Here is a 24,803-nt window from a genome sequence, read left to right on the forward strand (position 1 = left end):
ACTTTCGATACGGGGTTGGCTTCAGCGTACAGGTCTGTCTATACTTTATAAACTGTACGCTGAAGTTTTTTAGCTAAACTTCCATGAACATAATTATTTCAAGAAAAGTCATTTCCTTCATATTCCATTTTAATTTAATTGACGTCTGCAACCTCTTTCAAATAGGGAAAGTCCAAAATGTGTCGTTTGGTAAAGGGTTAAGGCATTTTGATTCCTATGAGTCTTGTGAATCTGTTTCAAATCAAATGCGTAGATTTGATCTTCAGCATCTAAAAATATGTGAAATAGAAAGAACGACAATATCTTTTGGAGAGATAAATGTACCTACGTTATAAGCAAAGGACCTGTGCAACAATTCTCGGGCTTTTAAGTCTGTTTAGTTAACACGGTAGTAACTTTTTCCATGTATAAAAATGCTCACCCTTCCAACTTTAAACCCCCAGTGGGACGAGGGATAGAAAGAGAAAGTCACATGCTTGAGTACATTTCAACCCATGCGCATTGCACGTTTTTTTCGCAAAGAAAAACCGCGGAGCGATACAGGGCCATCATGGCCCTCTTGTTCACATTGAACATGTACAGAAAATTAAAAGTATGAATGCAATGTTACGCACATTTCCGTAACCCTTTCCCACTCAGAAGCAAAGTGAAAATGGCTATGTGCAAGGTTTTATGCTGTTTGCTGCTCATCAGTGTCTAAGGTTTGAAAATGAAGCCTTATAAACTAGAATCTAGTAAGAAATGTCTTTAAATACATTAAACTTTCTGAGGGACTACAAATACGTCAAAATAAGTATCTAAGTGGGAAAGGGTTAAAATTGATGGAAGTTTCAAGCCAGTGGGGACTCCCGTATAGCATGCAATCCTTCAGAGCAGAGTGTTTCTATTTACAACCATTCAATAATTTAGTATGATGTCACCATAAGTGAGGTATTACAATTTGTTACTTTTGAGACAGATTTCATTTACGAATGTTTAAATATGATATACTTATAAAATCTCAAACTTTAGGTGGGCATTATTGTTGCATTGGTAGTATATGCAGATATATTAAATAAAATATGGGTAAGATTTCTCAATATTGGAAGGAAAACCTTATTTGGTATATATATCTATGTATAAAGCTTTTCCAGTCTTTGAAGTTGTGCATCCATATTAATTTTGTAAAAAGTAGTTCTTTAGGTAGATATGAACCAATAAAATACTCAACTTAAAAAAATGTACTTGGTCAAAGCATTTCAATGTAAATACAAACTTTTCATAATGCAAATTGGATAAAAACAAGAGCTTTGTTTGTGACACACAATGCCCCCTACTGCGCGACTTTGAAGCCATATATTTGACCTTTGACCTTGAAGGTTGACCTTGACTCAAAATGTGCAGCTCTATGAGATACACATGCATGCCAAATATCAAGTTGCTATCTTCAATATTGCAAAAGTTATGACCAAGGTTAAAGTTTTAGGACAGACACACACACATACACACACACGCACATACAATGACAGACAGACAGGCCAAAAACAATATACCCCAATCATTCTTAAGAAATATGACAAACTATCGGAAATACCTGTCAATAAAAATTAAAATAATACAACCAGTCCCAAATTCAAATTACCGATTAGGCAGAGAAGGAAACTGCCTATGGGCCCTACATCTTGTAAGAGCCCCATAAGACAAAGGAGAATTAACTTAGCTTTAAATAATGACTTGTATCTGAAAATCTAAATCAAATAGTTATCATGCCGTATTGGTATTTTGGTATTATAGTGACAGTTGCCTATGAAATGGCCTTTTATGTCTTGCCAGCCTTGGCATTGGAAGGCTTATTTATATGAGTGCAATCGACTGGGCAATGGATTTCTAGTAGATACTAGGAGACGGGGGCATGGGCCCTAAAAGTTTCATTGCCTATGGGCCTTCACAGTGCTAATCCAGCGCAGGCTTATCTGGAAGGACACTACGCACATGCATTAAACCCCTTTATCTCAGAGCGCGCTCAAATATTTTTTAATGTAATTAATTATTTCATATGATTTGATGTGTAAAGTATTTTAACTTGTCAATTTGTCATAGAGTAGCATTTAGTTATCTGCGGTTCAAACTGAGTCTCTCATCTAAATCAGCCACGCTATGGGAAAATGGGGCTTAAAGTTTGTGTAAAAGTTGTGTTTTTCCCAGATTTGCCATCTGCACAGGCTAATTATGGACCAGACTTTTCCCTTTTACGGTATATTTTGTTTAAAGAAAGTTTTTAGAGAAAATCCTGTTGAGGCGTTAAGTAATGTCCCTGATTAGCCTTCATGCACTGCACAGGCTAGTCAGGGACGACACTTTACGCACATGAATTAAGCCTGGTTTTCTCTCTATGAAGGCACTTGACCTGCCCATAACCTTAACTCTGAGGTGGGACACCTTTATGTGTTTGTTTTGTTAAATGTAAATTTATTACATCGTCATTCACACCTGCATCAACACTGTGTAAGACATGTTTTCTTTTTGTTTTAGATTCTTTTCTGCAGTGTGGGTTGTATACCTTTCTTTTATTTTCTTGTGTCTGAAAAATGACTTATATGAATGTCTGTGATTAAACTAGTCAACTTTCTAGTTTATAAATCATGCTCAGATTACTCACTTCTTTTCAGCCCTTAGCTTCTTGCTCAATTGTTAATATATCAAATTATGAAACTTAAGACAAAATTGAGGAAAATTCATTTTGCAGTGTAGTTTAGAGTCTCTATTTAAGAACTTAGTAGTTATACATTTTAAATAAAAGCTTGTATGGCTGTAATGGACATTATGTCAGCCTTTTAAAGGGACTGTCAACCGCGATTGACCAGTCGTGATATTTTAATAAATATAAACAAATAATTGTAACAAGAGGGCCAAGATGGCCCTAGTTGGCTCACCTGAGAGGAGTCGGTTCATTCAATCTTTACCAAACGTCAAACTTTACCTAGATATTGTCCAGACAAACATCCTGGTCAAGTTTCATCATTATTGAACCAAAACTCTGGCATATGGAGTGTTTTTGTTTTTGTAAGATTTGACCTGGTGACCTATATTTTGAGTTGACCCCCCCCCCCCCTTACCAAACATCAAACTTTGCTTACAAAAATAAATATTATGACCAAGATTCGTAAAATCTGAAACAAAATTGTGACCTCTAGAGTGTTTACAAGGATGTTGTATAATATAATGAAAATTTGGACAATCTAGAGGCAATAATTATGGCATTAATTATGTGATATATATAAAACCAATCTTTGAACCAAGTTTCATGATGATTGGGCAAAAATTGTAGAGTGTTCACAAGCTTTTTTTACTATATTTATATATATATACTGCCCCCCCCCCCCCCCCCCCCTGGCTGCCATGTTATTCAACTGACCGGAACCATTTTCGAACTCAACTCTCATATCAAGAAAACTAATGTTTTGACCAACTTTCATGATGATTGGGCAAAAATTGTGACTTCTAGAGTGTTTACAAGGTTTCTCTCTAGCCAAATAAGGAAAACTGCCCCGACCCCCGGCAGCCATGTTTTTCAACTGACTGGAACCATTTTTAAACTCAACTCTCATATCAAGGAAACAAATGTTCTGACCAAATTTCATGAACACTGGGCCAAAAATGTGACTTCTAGAGTTTTCACATGTTTTCACTATATACATATAGAGAAAAATGCCCCGCCCACTGGCGGCCATGTTTTTTCACCGATCTGGACCATTTTCAAACTCGTCCGAGATATCAATAAAACCAATGTTTTTACCAACTTTCATGATGATTGGGCAAAAATTGTGACTTCTAGAGTGTTTACAAGGTTTCTCTATAGCCAAATAAGGAAAACTGCCCCCCCCCCCGGCAGCCATGTTATTCAACTGACCGAAACAATTTTCAAACTCAACTCTCATATCAAAGAAACAAATGTTCTGACCAAATTTCATGAAAATTGTGCCAAAAATGTGACTTCTAGAGTGTTCACATGTTTTCACTATATACATATAGAGAAAAATGCCCCGCCCACTGGCGGTCATGTTTCTCACCGATCTGGACCATTTTCGAACTCATCCGAGATATCAATAAAACCAATGTTTTGACCAACTTTCATGATAATTGGGCAAAAATTGTGACTTGTAGAGTGTTAACAAGGTTTCTCTATAGCCAAATGAGGAAAACTGCCCCACCTCCTGGCAGCCATGTTATTCAACTGACCGGAACCATTTTCAAACTCAACTCTCATATCAAGGAAACAAATGTTCTGACCAAATTTCATGAAAATTGGGCCAAAAATGTGACTTCTAGAGTGTTCACATGTTTTCACTATATACATATAGAGAAAAATGCCCCGCCCACTGGCGGCCATGTTTTTTCACTGATCTGGACCATTTTCTAACTCGTCTGAGATATCAATAAAACCAATGTTTTGGAAAACTTTCATGATGATTGGGCAAAAATTGTGACTTCTAGAGTGTTTACAAGGTTTCTCTCTAGCCAAATAAGGAAAACTGCCCCGCCCACTGGCGGCCATGTTTTTCAACGGACCTGAACCACTTTTTATCTCGACCAACATATCATTAAGGCAAACATTTTGACAAAGTTACATGAAGATTGGGCATGAAATGTGACTTCTACAGTGTATACAAGGTTTTTCTTTTGTTTGACCTAGCGACCTAGTTTTTGACCCAGCATGACCCAGTTTCAAACTTGATCGAGATATAATTGGGATAAATCTTCTGACCAAGTTTCATGAAGATCGGACAAGAAATGTGGCCTCTAGAGTGTTTACAAACCAAATGTGGACGATGGACGGACGGACGGAAGACGGACAAAGACCGGTCTTAAAAGGTCACCTGAACAATCAGGTGAGCTAAAAAAATACGGTATTTAAGAATTTTTCTTTTTTCGTCAATCGCGATTGACAGTTTCTTTAAAGGGAGGTCCAAGGTTCGAACCCAACTCTTAGAGCGTTTTCAGAATGTTTCCAAAGATATGAAGAACTCAGTCTGTTTCTTCCCAGGAGAAGAACTTGGTAATTTCTATGTAAACCCCATGCTTTTGAAGTCATAAAACTTAGATAATTGGTTGAAAAGAAGTGAAAGCAATTATACCGTATTTAGCAAATGATTGCATATAATATTATGAGCATCTTGAGTTGACCCTTTTCCACTCAGAGGTAAAGTGAAAAAGCCTATGTGCAAACAGCATAAAACCAAAACAGCCTGCGAGTAACTCGCAGTCTGTTCAGGTTTTATGCTGTTTGCTGCTTATCAGTATGTAAGGGTTGGAAATGAAACCTGTCAAACTTAAATCTAGTAAGAAATATCTTTAATTAAATGAAACTTTTTACGGGACTACAAATGCGCCAAAATACGTACGTGGTACAGGGTTAAGACTGTGGTGCAGAAGTTTTACACATTATATGAGCCGCGTTCTGAGAAAACTGGGCTTAATGCATGTGCCTAAAGTGTCGTCCCAGATTAGCCTGTGCAGTCCGCACAGGCTTATCAGGGATGACACTTTCCGCTTTTAAGGTATTTTTAGTTTCAAGAAAGTCTCTCCTTAGCGAAAATCAAGTTTAGGCAGAAAGTGTCGTCCCTAATTAGCCTGTGCAGACTGCACAGGCTAATCTGGGATTACACTTGACGCACATTCATTATGCCCAGTTTTCTCAGAACAAGGCTCGTATTTAAATAAAAATTCAATCAATTAGAGCAAAGTACACAGATAAACAAAGTGAGTCATTAATGTTCATATATTTTTGAATGCTTTGCACTGGTTAAGGTAGTTTTTATAATGTCAGAGAAATTGGTCAAACATAATCAAGTAACTTTATGATGAGTAATTAAGTCATGCCTAATCATACACCAGTGTCATTATTTTGTTAGGTATTAATTACATCCTGTCAGAACAATTATGATGCAGTAATGGTAAACTCAGTAAACAGTACTTGGTAAACAAAATGTAACAGTCAATTACAAAATTATTCATATTGCTTTGATGAAATACTTTTGAAAGATTCATGACCTAGGCTTCTGTGATTTCACATTGTTTGTGCTATTTTTCACCTCGACTTTTTATAATTAATTCATGATGATGATTATGGTGATGATGATTTTATAGTGATGATGATTTTGATGATGATGATCAAAGGGGTCAAAATTTGTGTGCTTATGGAAAGGCCTTGTCCATATACACATGCATACCAAATATGAATGTTACATCTGAAGCGACATATAAGTTATGTTAAGTAATGAACATTTATCGAAACCTTAACGCAAAGTGTGACAGACAGACAGACGGACAGTGCGATCACTATATGCCCTCCTTTGGGGGCATAAAAACATATCAAAGTCCTGCCATTTGAAGCAGAACACAATTAATTTGGCGATTAGACCGCGATATTGTTAAATTCTATATCAAATGCATCACTATCATGCTTAACTATTTATTAATTAATAGGATGTAAACAAGTGCTTGTTTCTGCTCATAATAAATTTCAACTGATTGTTTACAAAGAATTATAAGATAACAGTTAAGGACAATGTGAGCACTTGAATTTAGTTTCCTTTTGATGAGGATATTAGGATGTTAATATTAATTATTATTTAAGGTCGCCGTGGTGTAATGGATATGGTGTCCGCCTTGCGACCGGGAGGTCACGGGTTCGATCCCCGCTGTGGGAGCGTTCTTTCGATCTCCCATATAGACACCAAGTACTGGTTCTAGGCCCAGGAAACGGACTCGAGAGCATTTCAAATAAGTAGGAATTACTTTCTATGCAATCGAGCTAAAATAAATAGGTTTAAACTAATTATTATTAAGTGGATGAATATCGACCAGGAGACATATAATTAAAAGATGACAAAGTGGCTCTCGTCTTCTGATGCATGGCTCTCGTTTTCTGAGGCATTTTGGGTATGTTTATTTCTGTAAATGCTATTCATATGTTTTTATTGAAACATATTTAGATGATTGAATTCTTGTGTGAGAATTTATTGAGTTACTCAATGAACTACTGAGGTTGATTTACTTTATCTAGATTTACTAGGATTAAATACAAAATCAGTTTTCTCTCTGTCTAAACTTTGCTTAGTAACTTGCTGGTAGCACATATAATTAAGCCTCACTCTGAGGAAAAGGGGCTTAATGCATGTGTGTAATGTGTTGTGCCAGATTATCCTGCGCAGTCTGCACAGGCTAATAATGAACAACACTTTCCTCTTTAATGTTTGATATTTAAGAAAGTCTTCACTTAGCGAAAATCCAGTTACTGAGGAAAGTGTCGTCCCTGGATAACACTTGGTGCACATTCATTTAACCCCATTTCAACATAGCGTGACTCAAATTTTATGTGAATATCGTTAAGTTTGAAAACTGTCGCTGTCTATGGTTCTTCTGTCATGCCTCATCCCATTTCCGTTATTCCACTTACCCATGTACTTATGGTTAAAGGGGTTAATGGGTAAAGGGTTTAAGGTATTAGACCCTCTACATTTGGTAGAGGTAGTTTATGTTGGATTTCATGCAGACATTCTCTACCATGGGCTCAAATCTAAGAACCAGACTTACACCCATGCCTATAAAAGAAGAGAAAAATAAGATCACTCAAAACAAACTTAATTATTTTTATTGCATCCTGAAACATATTCCCTTGAAACTTGAAAACAAGCTATCCTATTTCAACATAAAAGGAATTAAATTTAATATTTTGCTAGACATTCCTCTACATTTAACTACAAAATGGATGTAATTAAAAATGTAAACATGAAAGAGGGCTGACATGGAAATTAACATTTGTTCATTAGATAGTTAATTGATAGATAAATGACATTTTAGCTTCACTTTGAGAAAAAAGGGGCTTAGTTTATGTGTAAAAAGTGTTGTTGCAGATTAGCCTGTGCAGTCTGCACAGGCTAATCTGAGATGACACTTAACACACATGCATTAAGACTTGTTTTACCAGAATGCTGCTCATGTATTCCACATTGTTTCGAGATAATGCTATGAACAGTTTTTAAGTACATCTTGTACTTCTTTGCTTTATTGTCAATAGGGGCATTTATTTTATTAATAAGATACGGATACCTATAACTTGTGTGGGTGAAGAATGTTCTTTATTTTATTAGACATTCTTTTTCATAAATCATGTGTCAAAACAAGATCTAGTACATATCTGCATGTACATATACAAATGTATGTGTCATACATGCTTTTGTATGATAAAAAATGAATGCTCCATTTGATCAGGAAGAATGAGTTTGTACAATTGTTGAAAGTGATGTTATAAATGAGACACTACTGTCACATAACTGTGATAACATGTGAGAAAAGTGTGATAAAACAAATATTATCTCAGCATTTGACATTGTGAAGTGTTACTATTAAAATGATAAAAAGCCATTATTTTGGTCAACTCTTCATGGAATAGCTCAAGTTCCAGTTACTAGTATGCTACTCATCGGTGCATCGGCAGCTTCGTGATACTCTTTTAGATTTGCATGCAATTACTGTAACCACAGCCCGTTCTAGTATCCACAGTAACCACTACCGGTTCTAGTATTCATTTGAAACTAATTCATTTCTTAGGGGTCATCATAAAAGCTATGTCCTACAAAATGGGTCTTCTGACATATGCAGCCATCAATGCTTCAGCCCAGCCTGCACAGTGAGGAGCTACCCTGTCTGGTATAAAGTCAGACTAGACCAGCTTGCATAGTGAGGAGCTACACTGTCTGGTGTAAAGTCAGACCAGACCAACCTGCACAGTCAGGAGCTACCCTGTCTGGTATAAAGTCAGACTAGACCAGCCTGCACAGTAAGGAGCTACCCTGTCTAGTATAAAGTCAGACTAGACCAGCCTGCACAGTCAGGAGCTACAATGTCTGGTATAAAGTCAGACTAGACCAGCCTGCACAGTCAGGAGCTACCCTGTCTGGTATAAAGTCAGACTACACCAGCCTGCACAGTAAGGAGCTACCCTGTCTAGTATAAAGTCAGACTAGACCAGCCTGCACAGTGAGGAGCTACCCTGTGTGGTGTAAAGTCAGACCAGACCAGCCTGCACAGTGAGGAGCTACCCTGTCTGGTGTAAAGTCAGACCAGACCAGCCTGCACAGTGAGGAGCTACACTGTCTGGTGTAAAGTTAGACCAGCCCAGCCTGCACAGTAAGGAGCTACCCTGTCTGGTGTAAAGTCAGACCAGCCCAGCCTGCACAGTCAGGAGCTACCCTGTCTGGTATAAAGTCAGACTAGACCAGCCTGCACAGTAAGGAGCTACCCTGTCTAGTATAAAGTCAGACCAGACCAACCTGCACAGTCAGGAGCTACCATGTCTGGTATAAAGTCAGACTAGACCAGCCTGCACAGTCAGGAGCTACCCTGTCTGGTATAAAGTCAGACTAGACCAGCCTGCACAGTAAGGAGCTACCCTGTCTAGTATAAAGTCAGACTAGACCAGCCTGCACAGTGAGGAGCTACACTGTCTGGTGTAAAGTCAGACCAGACCAACCTGCACAGTCAGGAGCTACCCTGTCTGGTATAAAGTCAGACTAGACCAGCCTGCACAGTAAGGAGGTACCCTGTCTAGTATAAAGTCAGACTAGACCAGCCTGCACAGTCAGGAGCTACCATGTCTGGTAGAAAGTCAGACTAGACCAGCCTGCACAGTCAGGAGCTACCCTGTCTGGTATAAAGTCAGACTAGACCAGCCTACACAGTAAGGAGCTACCCTGTCTAGTATAAAGTCAGACTAGACCAGCCTGCACAGTGAGGAGCTACCCTGTGTGGTGTAAAGTCAGACCAGACCAGCCTACACAGTGAGGAGCTACCCTGTCTGGTGTAAAGTCAGACCAGACCAGCCTGCACAGTGAGGAGCTACACTGTCTGGTGTAAAGTTAGACCAGCCCAGCCTGCACAGTAAGGAGCTACCCTGTCTGGTGTAAAGTCAGACCAGCCCAGCCTGCACAGTCAGGAGCTACCCTGTCTGGTATAAAGTCAGACTAGACCAGCCTGCACAGTAAGGAGCTACCCTGTCTAGTATAAAGTCAGACCAGACCAACCTGCACAGTCAGGAGCTACCATATCTGGTATAAAGTCAGACTAGACCAACCTGCACAGTCAGGAGCTACCCTGTCTGGTATAAAGTCAGACTAGACCAGCCTGCACAGGCAGGAGCTACCCTGTCTGGTATAAAGTCAGACTAGACCAGCCTGCACAGTCAGGAGCTTCCCTGTCTGGTATAAAGTCAGACTAGACCAGCCTGCACAGTAAGGAGGTACCCTGTCTAGTATAAAGTCAGACTAGACCAGCTTGCACAGTAAGGAGGTACCCTGTCTAGTATAAAGTCAGACTAGACCAGCCTGCACAGTGAGGAGCTACCCTGTGTGGTGTAAAGTCAGACCAGACCAGCATGCACAGTGAGGAGCTACCCTGTCTGGTGTAAAGTCAGACTAGACCAGCCTGCACAGTGAGGAGCTACACTGTCTGGTGTAAAGTTAGACCAGCCCAGCCTGCACAGTAAGGAGCTACCCTGTCTGGTGTGAAGTCAGACCAGCCCAGCCTGCACAGTCAGGAGCTACCCTGTCTGGTATAAAGTCAGACCAGCCCAGCCTGCACAGTGAGGAGCTACACTGTCTGGTATAAAGTCAGACCAGCCCAGCCTGCACAGTCAGGAGCTACTTTGTCTGGTATAAAGTCAGACCAGACCAGCCTGCACAGTGAGGAGCTACACTGTCTGGTATAAAGTCAGACCAGACCAGCCTGCACAGTGAGGAGCTACACTGTTTGGTGTAAAGTCTGACCAGACCAGCCTGCACAGTGAGGAGCTACCCTGTCTGGTGTAAAGTCAGACTAGACCAACCTGCACAGTCAGGAGCTAACCTGTCTGGTATAAAGTCAGACTAGACCAGCCTGCACAGTCAGGAGCTACCCTGTCTAGTATAAAGTCAGACAAGACCAGCCTGCACAGTCAGGAGCTACCCTGTCTGGTATAAAGTCAGACTAGACCAGCCTGCACAGTCAGGAGCTACCCTGCCTGGTGTAAAATCAGACCAGACCAGCCTGCACAGTAAGGAGCTCCCATGTCTGGTGTAAAGTCAGACAAGACCAGCCTGCACAGTGAGGAGCTACACTGTCTGGTATAAAGTCAGACTAGACCAACCCGCACAGTGAAGAGCTACACTGTATGGTATAAAGTCAGACTAGACCAACCTGCACAGTCAGGAGCTACCCTGTCTGGTATAAAGTCAGACTAGACCAGCCTGCACAGTCAGGAGCTACCCTGTCTGGTATAAAGTCAGACTAGACCAGCCTGCACAGTGAGGAGCTACCCTGTCTGGTATAAATTTAGACCAGACCAACCTGCACGGTCAGGAGCTACACTGTCTGGTATAAAATCAGACTAGACCAACCTGCACGGTCAGGAGCTACTCTGTCTGGTATAAAGTCAGACTACACCAGCCTGCACAGTAAGGAGCTACCCTGTCTAGTATAAAGTCAGACTAGACCAGCCTGCACAGTGAGGAGCTACCCTGTGTGGTGTAAAGTCAGACCAGACCAGCCTGCACAGTGAGGAGCTACCCTGTCTGGTGTAAAGTCAGACCAGACCAGCCTGCACAGTGAGGAGCTACACTGTCTGGTGTAAAGTTAGACCAGCCCAGCCTGCACAGTCAGGAGCTTCCCTGTCTGGTATAAAGTCAGACTAGACCAGCCTGCACAGTAAGGAGGTACCCTGTCTAGTATAAAGTCAGACTAGACCAGCCTGCACAGTAAGGAGGTACCCTGTCTAGTATAAAGTCAGACTAGACCAGCCTGCACAGTGAGGAGCTACCCTGTGTGGTGTAAAGTCAGACCAGACCAGCCTGCACAGTGAGGAGCTACCCTGTCTGGTGTAAAGTCAGACTAGACCAGCCTGCACAGTGAGGAGCTACACTGTCTGGTGTAAAGTTAGACCAGCCCAGCCTGCACAGTAAGGAGCTACCCTGTCTGGTGTGAAGTCAGACCAGCCCAGCCTGCACAGTCAGGAGCTACCCTGTCTGGTATAAAGTCAGACCAGCCCAGCCTGCACAGTGAGGAGCTACACTGTCTGGTATAAAGTCAGACCAGCCCAGCCTGCACAGTCAGGAGCTACTCTGTCTGGTATAAAGTCAGACCAGACCAGCCTGCACAGTGAGGAGCTACACTGTCTGGTATAAAGTCAGACCAGACCAGCCTGCACAGTCAGGAGCTACACTGTTTGGTGTAAAGTCTGACCAGACCAGCCTGCACAGTGAGGAGCTACCCTGTCTGGTGTAAAGTCAGACTAGACCAACCTGCACAGTCAGGAGCTACCCTGTCTGGTATAAAGTCAGACTAGACCAGCCTGCACAGTCAGGAGCTACCCTGTCTAGTATAAAGTCAGACAAGACCAGCCTGCACAGTCAGGAGCTACCCTGTCTGGTATAAAGTCAGACTAGACCAGCCTGCACAGTCAGGAGCTACCCTGCCTGGTGTAAAATCAGACCAGACCAGCCTGCACAGTAAGGAGCTCCCCTGTCTGGTGTAAAGTCAGACAAGACCAGCCTGCACAGTGAGGAGCTACACTGTCTGGTATAAAGTCAGACTAGACCAACCCGCACAGTGAAGAGCTACACTGTATGGTATAAAGTCAGACTAGACCAACCTGCACAGTCAGGAGCTACCCTGTCTGGTATAAAGTCAGACTAGACCAGCCTGCACAGTCAGGAGCTACCCTGTCTGGTATAAAGTCAGACTAGACCAGCCTGCACAGTGAGGAGCTACCCTGTCTGGTATAAAGTTAGACCAGACCAACCTGCACGGTCAGGAGCTACACTGTCTGGTATAAAGTCAGACTAGACCAACCTGCACGGTCAGGAGCTAATCTGTCTGGTATAAAGTCAGACTAGACCAACCTGCACAGTCAAGAGCTACCCTGTCTGGTATAAAGTCAGAATAGACCAGCCTGCACAGTCAGGAGCTACACTGTATGGTATAAAGTCAGACCAGCCTGCACAGTCAGGAGCTACCATGTCTGGTATAAAGTCAGACTAGACCAGCCTGCACAGTCAGGAGCTACCCTGTCTGGTATAAAGTCAGACTAGACCAGCCTGCACAGTGAGGAGCTACCCTGTCTGGTATAAAGTCAGACCAGACCAACCTGCACGGTCAGGAGCTACACTGTCTGGTATAAAGTCAGACTAGACCAACCTGCACAGTCAGGAGCTACCCTGTCTGGTATAAAGTCAGACTAGATTAGCCTGCACAGTGAGGAGCTACCCTGTCTAGTATAAAGTCAGACTAGACCAACCTGCACAGTCAGGAGCTACCCTGTCTAGTATAAAGTCAGATTAGACCAGCCTGCACAGTCAGGAGCTACCCTGTCTGGTGTGAAGTAAGACCAGACCAGCTTGCACAGTCAGCAGCTTCCCTGTCTGGTATAAAGTCAGACTAGACCAACCTGCACAGTCAGGAGCTACCATGTCTGGTATAAAGTCAGACTAGACCAGCCTGCACAGTCAGGAGCTACAATGTCTGGTATAAAGTCAGACTAGACAAGCCTGCACAGTAAGGAGCTACCCTGTCTGGTATAAAGTCAGACTAGACCAGCCTGCCCAGTATGGAGCTACCCTGTCTTGTATAAAGTCAGACTAGACCAACCTGCACAGTCAGGAGCTACCCTGTCTGGTATAAAGTCAGACTAGACCAGCCTGCACAGTCAGGAGCTACCCTGTCTGGTGTGAAGTCAGACCAGCCCAGCCTGCACAGTCCGGAGCCACACTGTCTGGTATAAAGTCAGACCAGCCCAGCCTGCACAGTGAGGAGCTACACTGTCTGGTATTAAGTCAGACCAGCCCAGCCTGCACAGTCAGGAGCTACTCTGTCTGGTATAAAGTCAGACCAGACCAGCCTGCACAGTGAGGAGCTACACTGTCTGGTATAAAGTCAGACCAGACCAGCCTGCACAGTGAGGAGCTACACTGTTTGGTGTCAAGTCTGACCAGACCAGCCTGCACAGTGAGGAGCTACCCTGTCTGGTGTAAAGTCAGACTAGACCAACCTGCACAGTCAGGAGCTACCCTGTCTGGTATAAAGTCAGACTAGACCAGCCTGCACAGTCAGGAGCTACCCTGTCTAGTATAAAGTCAGACAAGACCAGCCTGCACAGTCAGGAGCTACCCTGTCTGGTATAAAGTCAGACTAGACCAGCCTGCACAGTCAGGAGCTACCCTGCCTGGTGTAAAATCAGACCAGACCAGCCTGCACAGTAAGGAGCTCCCCTGTCTGGTGTAAAGTCAGACAAGACCAGCCTGCACAGTGAGGAGCTACACTGTCTGGTATAAAGTCAGACTAGACCAACCCGCACAGTGAAGAGCTACACTGTATGGTATAAAGTCAGACTAGACCAACCTGCACAGTCAGGAGCTACCCTGTCTGGTATAAAGTCAGACTAGACCAGCCTGCACAGTCAGGAGCTACCCTGTCTGGTATAAAGTCAGACTAGACCAGCCTGCACAGTGAGGAGCTACCCTGTCTGGTATAAAGTTAGACCAGACCAACCTGCACGGTCAGGAGCTACACTGTCTGGTATAAAGTCAGACTAGACCAACCTGCACGGTCAGGAGCTACTCTGTCTGGTATAAAGTCAGACTAGACCAACCTGCACAGTCAGGAGCTACCCTGTCTGGTATAGAGTCAGAATAGACCAGCCTGCACAGTCAGGAGCTACACTGTATGGTATAAAGTCAGACCAGCCTGCACAGTCAGGAGCTACCATGTCTGGTATAAAGTCAGACTAGACCAGCCTGCACAGTCAGGAGCTACCCTGTCTGGTATAAAGTCAGACTAGACCAGCCTGCACAGTGAGGAGCTACCCTGTCTGGTATAAAGTCAGACCAGACCAACCTGCACGGTCAGGAGCTACACTGTCTGGTATAAAGTCAGACTAGACCAACCTGCACAGTCAGGAGCTACCCTGTCTGGTATAAAGTCAGACTAGATTAGCCTGCACAGTGAGGAGCTACCCTGTCTAGTTTAAAGTCAGACTAGACCAACCTGCACAGTCAGGAGCTACCCTGTCTAGTATAAAGTCAGATTAGACCAGCCTGCACAGTCAGGAGCTACCCTGTCTGGTGTGAAGTAAGACCAGACCAGCTTGCACAGTCAGCAGCTTCCCTGTCTGGTATAAAGTCAGACTAGACCAACCTGCACAGTCATGAGCTACCATGTCTGGTATAAAGTCAGACTAGACCAGCCTGCACAGTCAGGAGCTACCCTGTCTGGTATAAAGTCAGACTAGACAAGCCTGCACAGTAAGGAGCTACCCTGTCTGGTATAAAGTCAGACTAGACCAGCCTGCCCAGTAAGGAGCTACCCTGTCTTGTATAAAGTCAGACTAGACCAACCTGCACAGTCAGGAGCTACCCTGTCTGGTATAAAGTCAGACTAGACCAGCCTGCACAGTCAGGAGCTACCCTGTCTGGTATAAAGTCATACAAGTTTTTGTAGTCTCATTAGATACTGAGCAGACTGTGCAGATTGACAGGCTGGGCTGGAGCTAGTCTGGTTGCTTATTGCATAAGATACTTTTTAGCTGGTCATATGAGGTCAGGTGTATGTCCCCTGAAAATCAGTTCAGGGTATTAAGCATGGCTACAGATGTATAGAAGTTTACTTAAGTATGTCAACTGAACTCCTGTTTATCTGCAGGGCTTATTGTCTTAAAACTGTCATAGTTATGATTATGTTTGAAAGTGAAGGAAATTATTTTGCAACTAATGATAAAATAACAATGGCCCATTTGTTTGATTTCCTGATACTGAAAAAATGTTAACACAATTACATTTGTTACCAAACAAGTGTAATTTTAACATCTATTTACTGTCACATCTCTAGGATAGCTAGATCTTTCCATTCCCTGAAAGTGTCCGTGATAGTGTCTGCCTAGATCTTTCCATTCCCTGAAAGTGTCCGTGATAGTGTCTGCCTAGATCTTTATGTTCCCTGAAAGTGTCTGTGATAGTGTCTGCCTAGATCTTTCCGGTCCCTGAAAGTGTATGTGATAGTGTTTGCCTAGATCTTTCCGTTCACTGAAAGTGTCCGTGATAGTGTCTGCCTAGATCTTTCCATTCCCTGCAAGTGTCCGTGATAGTGTCTGCCTAGATCTCTCCATTTCCTGAAAGTGTCTGCCTAGATCTTTCCATTCCCTGAAAGTGTCCGTGATAGTGTCTGCCTAGATCTTTCCATTCCCTGAAAGTGTCCGTGATAGTGTCTGCCTAGATCTTTCCATTCCCTGAAAGTGTATGTAATAGTTTCTGCCTAGATCTTTCCGTTCCCTGAAAGTGTCCGTGATAGTGTCTGCCTAGATCTATCCATTCCCTGAAAGAGTCTGTGATAGTGTCTGCTTAGATCTTTCCGTTCCCTGAAAGTGTCCGTGATAGTGTCTGCCTAGAGCTTCCATTCCCTGAAAGCGTCTGTGATAGTGTCTGCCTAGATCTTTCCGTTCCCTGAAAGTGTCCATGATTGTGTCCGCCTAGATCTTTCCATTCCCTGAAAGTGTCCGTGATAGTGTCCGCCTAGATCTTTCCATTCCCTGAAAGTGTCTGTGATAGTGTCTGCCTAGATCTTTCCATTCCCTAAAAGTGTCCGTGATAGTCTCTGCCTAGATCTTTCCATTCCCTAATTAATATCATAGCCACACGCTAACACCTGTGAGTGTCTTTTGTGAAACGTTATAATCAAGCTCACGTCATCTTTCAGGATTCCGACATCTGTGGAACAATAGGATGGGATCGGATATGCAAGCGCATGAAGGATGGCCGTAAGGTGTGCACTGATGTCGTCCACTACTTGAAGGACAGGTTAGGGACATTTCCAACAATTTGTATGTAAAGTACTTATCACAGGTCAAGATTCTGTTCGAAATGTTGCACGTATGAGTATTTACTTATTTGTTTTGTTTTGTTAAGTAATGGTAATGTTGACCCAGCTTGTGAATAGCTTGATGCAGCTGTTACAATGGCAGTGGACCCTTTACCCCTTAGATACGTATTTTGACGAGTTTGTAGTTCCTTAGGAAAATTTATTTAATTAAAGACATTTCTTATTACATTCAAGTTTTAAAGGCTTCATAACCAACCCTTAGATACTGATGAGCATCAAGCAGCATAAGACCTGAACAAACTGTGAGTTACTTGCAGGCTGTTCTGATTTTATGCTGTTTGCAACTTTGCACATAGCCATTTTCACGTTGCCCCTGAGTGGGAAAGGGTTCAGTGCACATGTGTGGGTCATTCCTTTTTTGTTCTAGACTATTTAAAACTCCATTATTAAATATTAAACAACTTTAAAACAACTTACCTCTAACTATCACCATTACTATGTGAAGATGGCCCAAAGGTCTTCAGGTCAAAAATTAAATATATACAGGGCAAAGCTAGTCTATTATGTAACTTCATAATTAAAGCCTCAATAATGCTAAAAATCAACGAAAATTTCGTAAAGTATTTCGTAAAATAAAGTTAACACCTAAACAATCAGTGTTCCTTATAGCAATAGCCACAATTTCAACGCTAGATGTGGTATGATTACATAGATTTTTTTAGAAACAAAATGCTTGTCTTTATTTATTTGTGACACAATTCCATTTTAATTTCCTGCAAATATATCTATTCAAACGACACACGAACACTTAAATGGTACCAAGTTAGTGTTCATGTGTCGTATAAATAGATATTGTTCAGGGAAATTTAAATGGAAATAAATATACAAAACAATAATGAAAACAAGCATTTTGTATCTATAAACATCTATTTTACTGGACCACATCTGGCATTGAAATTTCTGCAATTGCCATAAGGAACACTGATTTTTATTTTTTTGACTTTATTTTACGAAATATTGTACAAAATTTTCGTTGATTTTGAGTAGTCATGGGGCTTTAAAACAACTTGCCATTATTACTAGAAATCATTCTATGGATACAATGTGTTTTTACAAAATGTCCCTTCCACTGTTTAAGCTCAAAGTTTAACTTCTTGGTTAAAGGTCAAATATGGGATTGATTCAGAACAAGTAGCAGTATTCTTGAAAAACAAACTTCACTGATGGTACTGATTTTACTGACAGGCTTTCGGTTTATTCATTTTGACCATGCACATTTTAGAATGGGGTTCTTGGAATGGGTAATACATGACTTTGTATACATAAAATAATTATACAAAGGAGATCCGTGGTCTAGCGGCAAAACTCAGATGCAAGAAATGTGGGTTCACAGGTTCAATGCCCCACTCATCCATAACTGACTAAATTGTCTTTTGCATGAGTTGTTTACCATAGGTGTGTGATTTACATCAAGCACTAAAAGACCCATTGTTGTCTCTTTAACCCTTTTCCCCATAAGAAGAAAATTGAAAATTGCTTTTGCAACCAGCATTAAACCAGAACAGCCTGCGAGTAACTCGCAGTCTGTTCAGGTTTTGTGCTGTTTGCTGCTCATCAGTATCGAAGGGTTTGAAATGAGGGCTTTAAAACTTGAATATAGTAAGAAAAGTCTTGAGTAAAATTTAACTTTCGTAATGAATATGAATGTGTCAAAATACATATCTCAGTGGTCAAGGGTAAAGAGGCGTTTTCCTGTATCTCGCACTATCCTGCTTCAACAAACGAACAAATCTTCTGGGGGCTATGCCCATATTGGAAGTTCCTGTTGCACTTGAAACAGAATAATGTATTTTCATAAAAATTGACGAAATCTATAAAATGTAAGTATAAGTGATGTTAATAGGAGATGGGCTTTGTTGATATATTGACACGTTATCTCAGTTACATATCAGCTTTGATCTTATAAAATGTGTACACATGTACATGGTGTTTCTGTTCTGATTTTCAAACTATATTGATTTAAGCTCAGTTGAATTATCCGAAGGGATATTAAAAAATTATAACTCTCTGATTATACTCCTTTAATTGACGTTTCGGCATAATGCCTTTATCAAAACATTGGAAATTATATGTTAACTACATTTTTACGTCTTTTGACTGCACAATTTAAATAACAAAGAAAAATGTTTTTAAACGTCAAATGACGTTGTACATGATGACGTCATAAATGGCGTTATATAAAATGGCGCCAAAAAAATGTAAAAATTCGCCAAAAATGAAATGACGTTAAACACTTACATATTGTATCTTAATCCTATGTTAAATGTGTGCTTTATATATTTAATAAATTGATATTTTACAATAAAATAATCATCATCATATGTAATTATAATCTACCTTAACTTATTATCATAAATTAAATAGGGTAAACTTATTTAATGACTCTTATTATTTCAATCCATATCTATGTATAATATTCAAATGATATTTGATTAAATAATCATATATACTTGCTATTCTATATATCATATACACATTATGGACAAGATAAATTGCATAAAGTACTATTAGTTTTACATCCATTTATGTTGATGATTAATATCAAATGTTTTTCACATATATTTTTTACAAGATAGTTTCCCGTAGCAGGACATCAAGTTGATTTTTTGTATTTAGTCCGTTTGGTGATTGCGTTTGAAACTTCTTTATAAATTCCAATTCTTTAATAAGTCTGTAATAATGGGAACTGTCTCTTATTTGTGTTAACACTGATACACCCATATCCTGCACTCTGTGGCCTGCACCATTGAAATGTTCTGAGATTGGTTTCTCTCTTCGTAGTCGCACGTCAGCCTCGTGTTCTTTGGCACGTTCCTTTAATGATCTGCTCGTCTCTCCGACGTATACCATCTTTTGGCATTTAATACAAAATATACCGTAAACCAAGTTATAAATGTTACAGTTCTGTTTTATTGCTTCGTTTGGAATGTCACTTTTTGGGTTGTTATGAAAACCTCTTGTCAACATTTTACAGACTATACAATTAGTCTTACACGATTGTGGTATTAGTTGAAAACGTTTGTTTATTTCTTTGTTTGTTTTTCCATGAACTAAAATGTCACCGATATTCCTATCTCGTCTGTATGCAACTATTGGTACGTCTGGGAATATATTTTTCATTCTGTCTGATTTATATAGTTTGTCTGTATGTTTTCGAATTATTGAGTGGATATTTGGAAGGTTGTTTGAATAAGTTATAGCTAGTGGTACTCTCTTGTTGGCTGTTTTATTTGTTTCTTTCTTCTTAAGTAAGTCTTTCCTATTTAAATTATCAACTCGGGATAGCTCATGGTTTACAAATTTATTTGGATATCCTCTTTTTTGTAGATTCTGTTTTAGTTCTTTTTTACGATGTCTGTATTTGTTTTCGTCAGAACATATTCTTTTTAAACGTATTCCTAATCCATAGGGTATTGCTTTCTTCACATTTGTTGGATGGTCTGAGTCATATTGGACATATTGATGTTTATCGGTTGGCTTTGAGTATAAATCAGTTGTTATTTTATTATCTTCTAGTTGAATTTTTGTGTCTAAGAAATCTATCTGTGCTGTGTTCCATCTTAATTCTACTTTGATGTTTTCATGTATTTTGTTAGCATAGTCGAAAAATTTCATGAGTTCGTCAATTCCATGTGTCCATAGTCCAAACCCATCATCTATGAAACGTTTATAGAATATTGGTTGTTTATTGTATTCAGATAATTGTTCATCCCATTTTCTCATGTAACAACAGGCATAATTTCTCCCAAGTTTCGATCCAATAGCTACTCCCTCTTTTTGTCTGTATTCTTGTCCACAAAATTCGATCACATTATTTTCTAAAACAGTTTCAATCATTTCAATCACCGCTTCAGTGTTGATGGTCTTAGTACAGCGTTCATTTAAAGCTTGTTTGCACGCCTCTAGGCCCTCTTTCTTTGGAATCGATGGGTATAACTTGACAACATCAAAACAGTATAAGATAATTCCTTCTGGTAATGGTGTAGTTATTTCCCTCTCTATAGCGTTTAAAAATGCTGTGGTGTCTCTTATATAGCTTGGTGTTTCTATAACATAGGTTTCTAGCTCCTTTTCTGCTACCTCTGCCATTCTTTCAGTACTTGTTCCAATGCCATTTACGATTGTTCTATACGGGTTGCCTTTTTTATGTATTTTTGGATTTCCTTTAAGTTTCCCTCTTGATGGATATTTTGGTATCAAGTATTGTTGTAATTTCTTTGAGATAATGCCGTTTTTAAATAGTTTATTTGCTAGTTGCTTCACCTTTGTGTTTGCATTGTCAAGTCCATTCCCATTAGTTTTTTCATATGATGTGCTGTCATTAAGTTCATTCCGGAGTTTTTCTACATATTCATTTGCGTCTGTTATCACTATTCCAGAACCTTTGTCTGCAGGCCTTATTATTATACTGGAATCATTTAGTAACGTGTGCAATGCTTGTTTTTCTTGTCTTGTGATATTTGACTGTCCATTTTCTTTTATGCCATTTAGAATATCATTTTTAACTGCTTCTATATAAGCATCTAGCCACTTTTCTCTACCAGGTTCAGGAGTAAAACGGCTTTCTTTCTTTATCTCATATTCCTCCTTTTCATTTTTCCTTTCTTGATTTTCATCACTATGGAAATACTCTGCGAGTCGCATCCGTCTCTCCCATTCTGCTAGGTCACTGTGTATCTTAGATAAATCTACGTGTTTTTTAGACGGTACAAAAGATATTCCTTTGGATAATAGACTTGTTTCTGCTTCTGTTAACTTTCTTGAAGACAGATTAGTAACAGTGTCAAGACTATTATTATTTGTTTCAATTGTGTCTTTTTTGGCTGGTTTATTTTCACCCTTGTTTTTAGTTCTTTTATCGTTTGATTTAAGTTTTTGTGTATCACACTCTTGCGTTTTTCTATTTTTCTTATCTTGATAGTTCATTTTATGCCCTCTTTCTTCAAAATTGCAACAGGACTCCATTGTAAACCAATCTATTTGAACTTCCCTATTCATTCTCTCATATTCAGGAAGGTATTGATGTTTGTTTTGGTCCAATTTTATATGCAGTAAAGTAAAATGCTGCATTCTTAATCTTAGGAATATTTTTCGTTTTGTTTTTACTCCATTAAGTGGTTGGAAAAGTAGTTTACTTGTAATATTTTGGTCGTCAGCAAATATGCATATTTCACTTAAAAATAGGGTTGCTGCTGCATATATTTCGGCTTCAGTTGCCCACGATTCAACTCTTCCGTCACTAAATGAATGATTTTCTATATGCTTTGTGATACTTCTATCTACGTATTCTTTGTAAACATCTTTTAAGTCCTTCATATGGTTATTAATTTTTTGTCTAACTATTTCGTGCTTGTTGTCATTGTTATATATTTCTTTTGCAATACATCTGTAGAAACAGTTCCCATCCATTTGTATGGAACTTTCTTGAAAATTGTCTATTGTTACCAATGAAGATAAAAAATCTAACTTACAGTTCAACAGCTTGTAGAATTTTTCATTCTTTTTCTGTGTAAGTTCAGCTAGCTTCCGTTTTGAAAACAGTTTATGGTCGTCATTGTTTAAATCTTCCACACATACATCGCTTCTTAGTTTGTTAATTTTCTCTTCACAAGCTACCAATGTGAGTTCCATGAGTTTCACCGACGCATCTTGTTTGATTTTTTCACACTTGTTTAGTATTTCATCGCTACAGTCTATCTGAATATTCCAGTTGATCTTGAATCCTTCTGGTACAATCCCATGTCTTACACACTTTGATATAAAATCTTTATGTGACACATAACGTAAGTATTTTTCCATCTCTTGGCTATTGCAGTCCAACACATCTTCCATTTTGTTTTTCGGAGTTAAAAAACATATAAGCTCAGTTGAATTATCCGAAGGGATATTAAAAAATTATAACTCTCTGATTATACTCCTTTAATTGACGTTTCGGCATAATGCCTTTATCAAAACATTGGAAATTATATGTTAACTACATTTTTACGTCTTTTGACTGCACAATTTAAATAACAAAGAAAAATGTTTTTAAACGTCAAATGACGTTGTACATGATGACGTCATAAATGGCGTTATATAAAATGGCGCCAAAAAAATGTAAAAATTCGCCAAAAATGAAATGACGTTAAACACTTACATATTGTATCTTAATCCTATGTTAAATGTGTGCTTTATATATTTAATAAATTGATATTTTACAATAAAATAATCATCATCATATGTAATTATAATCTACCTTAACTTATTATCATAAATTAAATAGGGTAAACTTATTTAATGACTCTTATTATTTCAATCCATATCTATGTATAATATTCAAATGATATTTGATTAAATAATCATATATACTTGCTATTCTATATATCATATACACATTATGGACAAGATAAATTGCATAAAGTACTATTAGTTTTACATCCATTTATGTTGATGATTAATATCAAATGTTTTTCACATATATTTTTTACAAGATAGTTTCCCGTAGCAGGACATCAAGTTGATTTTTTGTATTTAGTCCATTTGGTGATTGCGTTTGAAACTTCTTTATAAATTCCAATTCTTTAATAAGTCTGTAATAATGGGAACTGTCTCTTATTTGTGTTAACACTGATACACCCATATCCTGCACTCTGCGCCATTTTATATAACGCCATTTATCAAAAGACGTAAAAATGTAGTTAACATATAATTTCCAATGTTTTGATAAAGGCATTATGCCGAAACGTCAATTAAAGGAGTATAATCAGAGAGTTATATTGATTTAACTGAGCATATAGCACAGCAACATTGTGTTTTTAAATCAGTTAATTTAAAGATAAAACAGTATATCATTTTTGTAGAGCTTTTGATTTCAACAGTTCTTATGAGATTAAAGATTTCGATGTTCCATTAATTTTTTTTAAGATCGTTCATTTACAAATGAACATGTATGAGTCTGATCCTGAAATTTATGTTCAGATTGTTCAGATTGAACAAGGGTCAACTGGTTTTGTGAGAGCAGCAATCTCAATAATGTCAACGTTGATGCTACTATACTATACATTAGAGGTCACATTCAAATGACCTTTTCCAGATTAAATTGATGTATTGCTTTTAAAATATGTTTGAGTATGCACCATGAAAAGTAATACATTATTTTATTAATGATGTTAATATTAATTTCACAGGGCAAAAGCAGAATTGGAGTACAGCAGAGCTCTGGCAAATTTGGCCCGAAAAACTGACTGCAAAGATGAAACTGGGTATGATCAAGTACTTATATTTTCCAGTAGATATTGGTTTTGTATTTGTTTGCAATCTAACATAGTGTATAAACAAGTAGATATGTCACAAAAAAGAGTGCATCAGTCTTCTCGGTGTAAAAAATGATTTGCATTCAAGAGGGCCATGATTACCCCAAAAAGCCCTCTTGAGTGAGTTGCACTCATTATTAAAGACTTGACCTGATGACCCAACTTGATCTATATTGAAAAATGGCCTTGAGAAAGTCAAGATCTTCAATCTGACCATGTTTAATCAATAAGAATATGTTGCAAATGTGGTTTCTTTAGAGTTTTTATATGGTTTTTCGAAGATTCGAACTGGCGACCTGGTTTTTGGATGCAGAATTCTCATTTCAACTTTTTGCCAAGATATTATCAAGATGAACATTCTTACCATGTTTCATCAAGATTGAGTTAAACATGTAGCTTGTAGTCACAATGTTTTTATTATGTTTTCACCAGGCAACCTAGTATGGAATGCAGATGATCCAGATCCTAACATGGCCTAGATATTGTCAATATAAACATTCTGACATTTTGTGCATGTATGTGATCTAGATTCAAACTTGCTTATCATTATTAGAACATTCCGGATGAGGC

At 39.3% G+C, this 24,803-nt stretch overlaps 2 protein-coding genes and 1 pseudogene across 9 annotated transcripts in view; 2 read left to right on the plus strand and 1 right to left on the minus strand.

Annotated features, from left to right (window-relative positions):
• LOC127844918 (proline-serine-threonine phosphatase-interacting protein 1-like) overlaps positions 1 to 24,803 on the plus strand; it is an 87,501-nt gene that overhangs the window by 45,467 nt on the left and 17,231 nt on the right. For 6 of the 8 annotated variants that reach the window (XM_052375471.1, XM_052375496.1, XM_052375509.1 and 3 more), the window contains exons 1-3: positions 6,556 to 6,921; positions 16,759 to 16,859; positions 24,108 to 24,182. In XM_052375471.1, coding sequence (XP_052231431.1) covers positions 6,865 to 6,921; positions 16,759 to 16,859; positions 24,108 to 24,182 — 233 coding nt within the window. In that variant the 5' untranslated portion in view covers positions 6,556 to 6,864. The other 2 variants (XM_052375479.1, XM_052375488.1) reach the window with 2 other exon arrangements.
• LOC127844955 (proline-serine-threonine phosphatase-interacting protein 1-like) overlaps positions 1 to 24,803 on the plus strand; it is an 87,437-nt gene that overhangs the window by 45,403 nt on the left and 17,231 nt on the right. The window lies entirely within an intron of this gene.
• Positions 1 to 24,803, minus strand: part of LOC127844979 (12S rRNA N4-methylcytidine methyltransferase-like) — a 67,826-nt pseudogene that overhangs the window by 12,542 nt on the left and 30,481 nt on the right.

This window comes from Dreissena polymorpha, chromosome 1 (genome assembly GCF_020536995.1).
Source record: "Dreissena polymorpha isolate Duluth1 chromosome 1, UMN_Dpol_1.0, whole genome shotgun sequence".
Classification (NCBI taxonomy): domain Eukaryota; kingdom Metazoa; phylum Mollusca; class Bivalvia; order Myida; family Dreissenidae; genus Dreissena; species Dreissena polymorpha.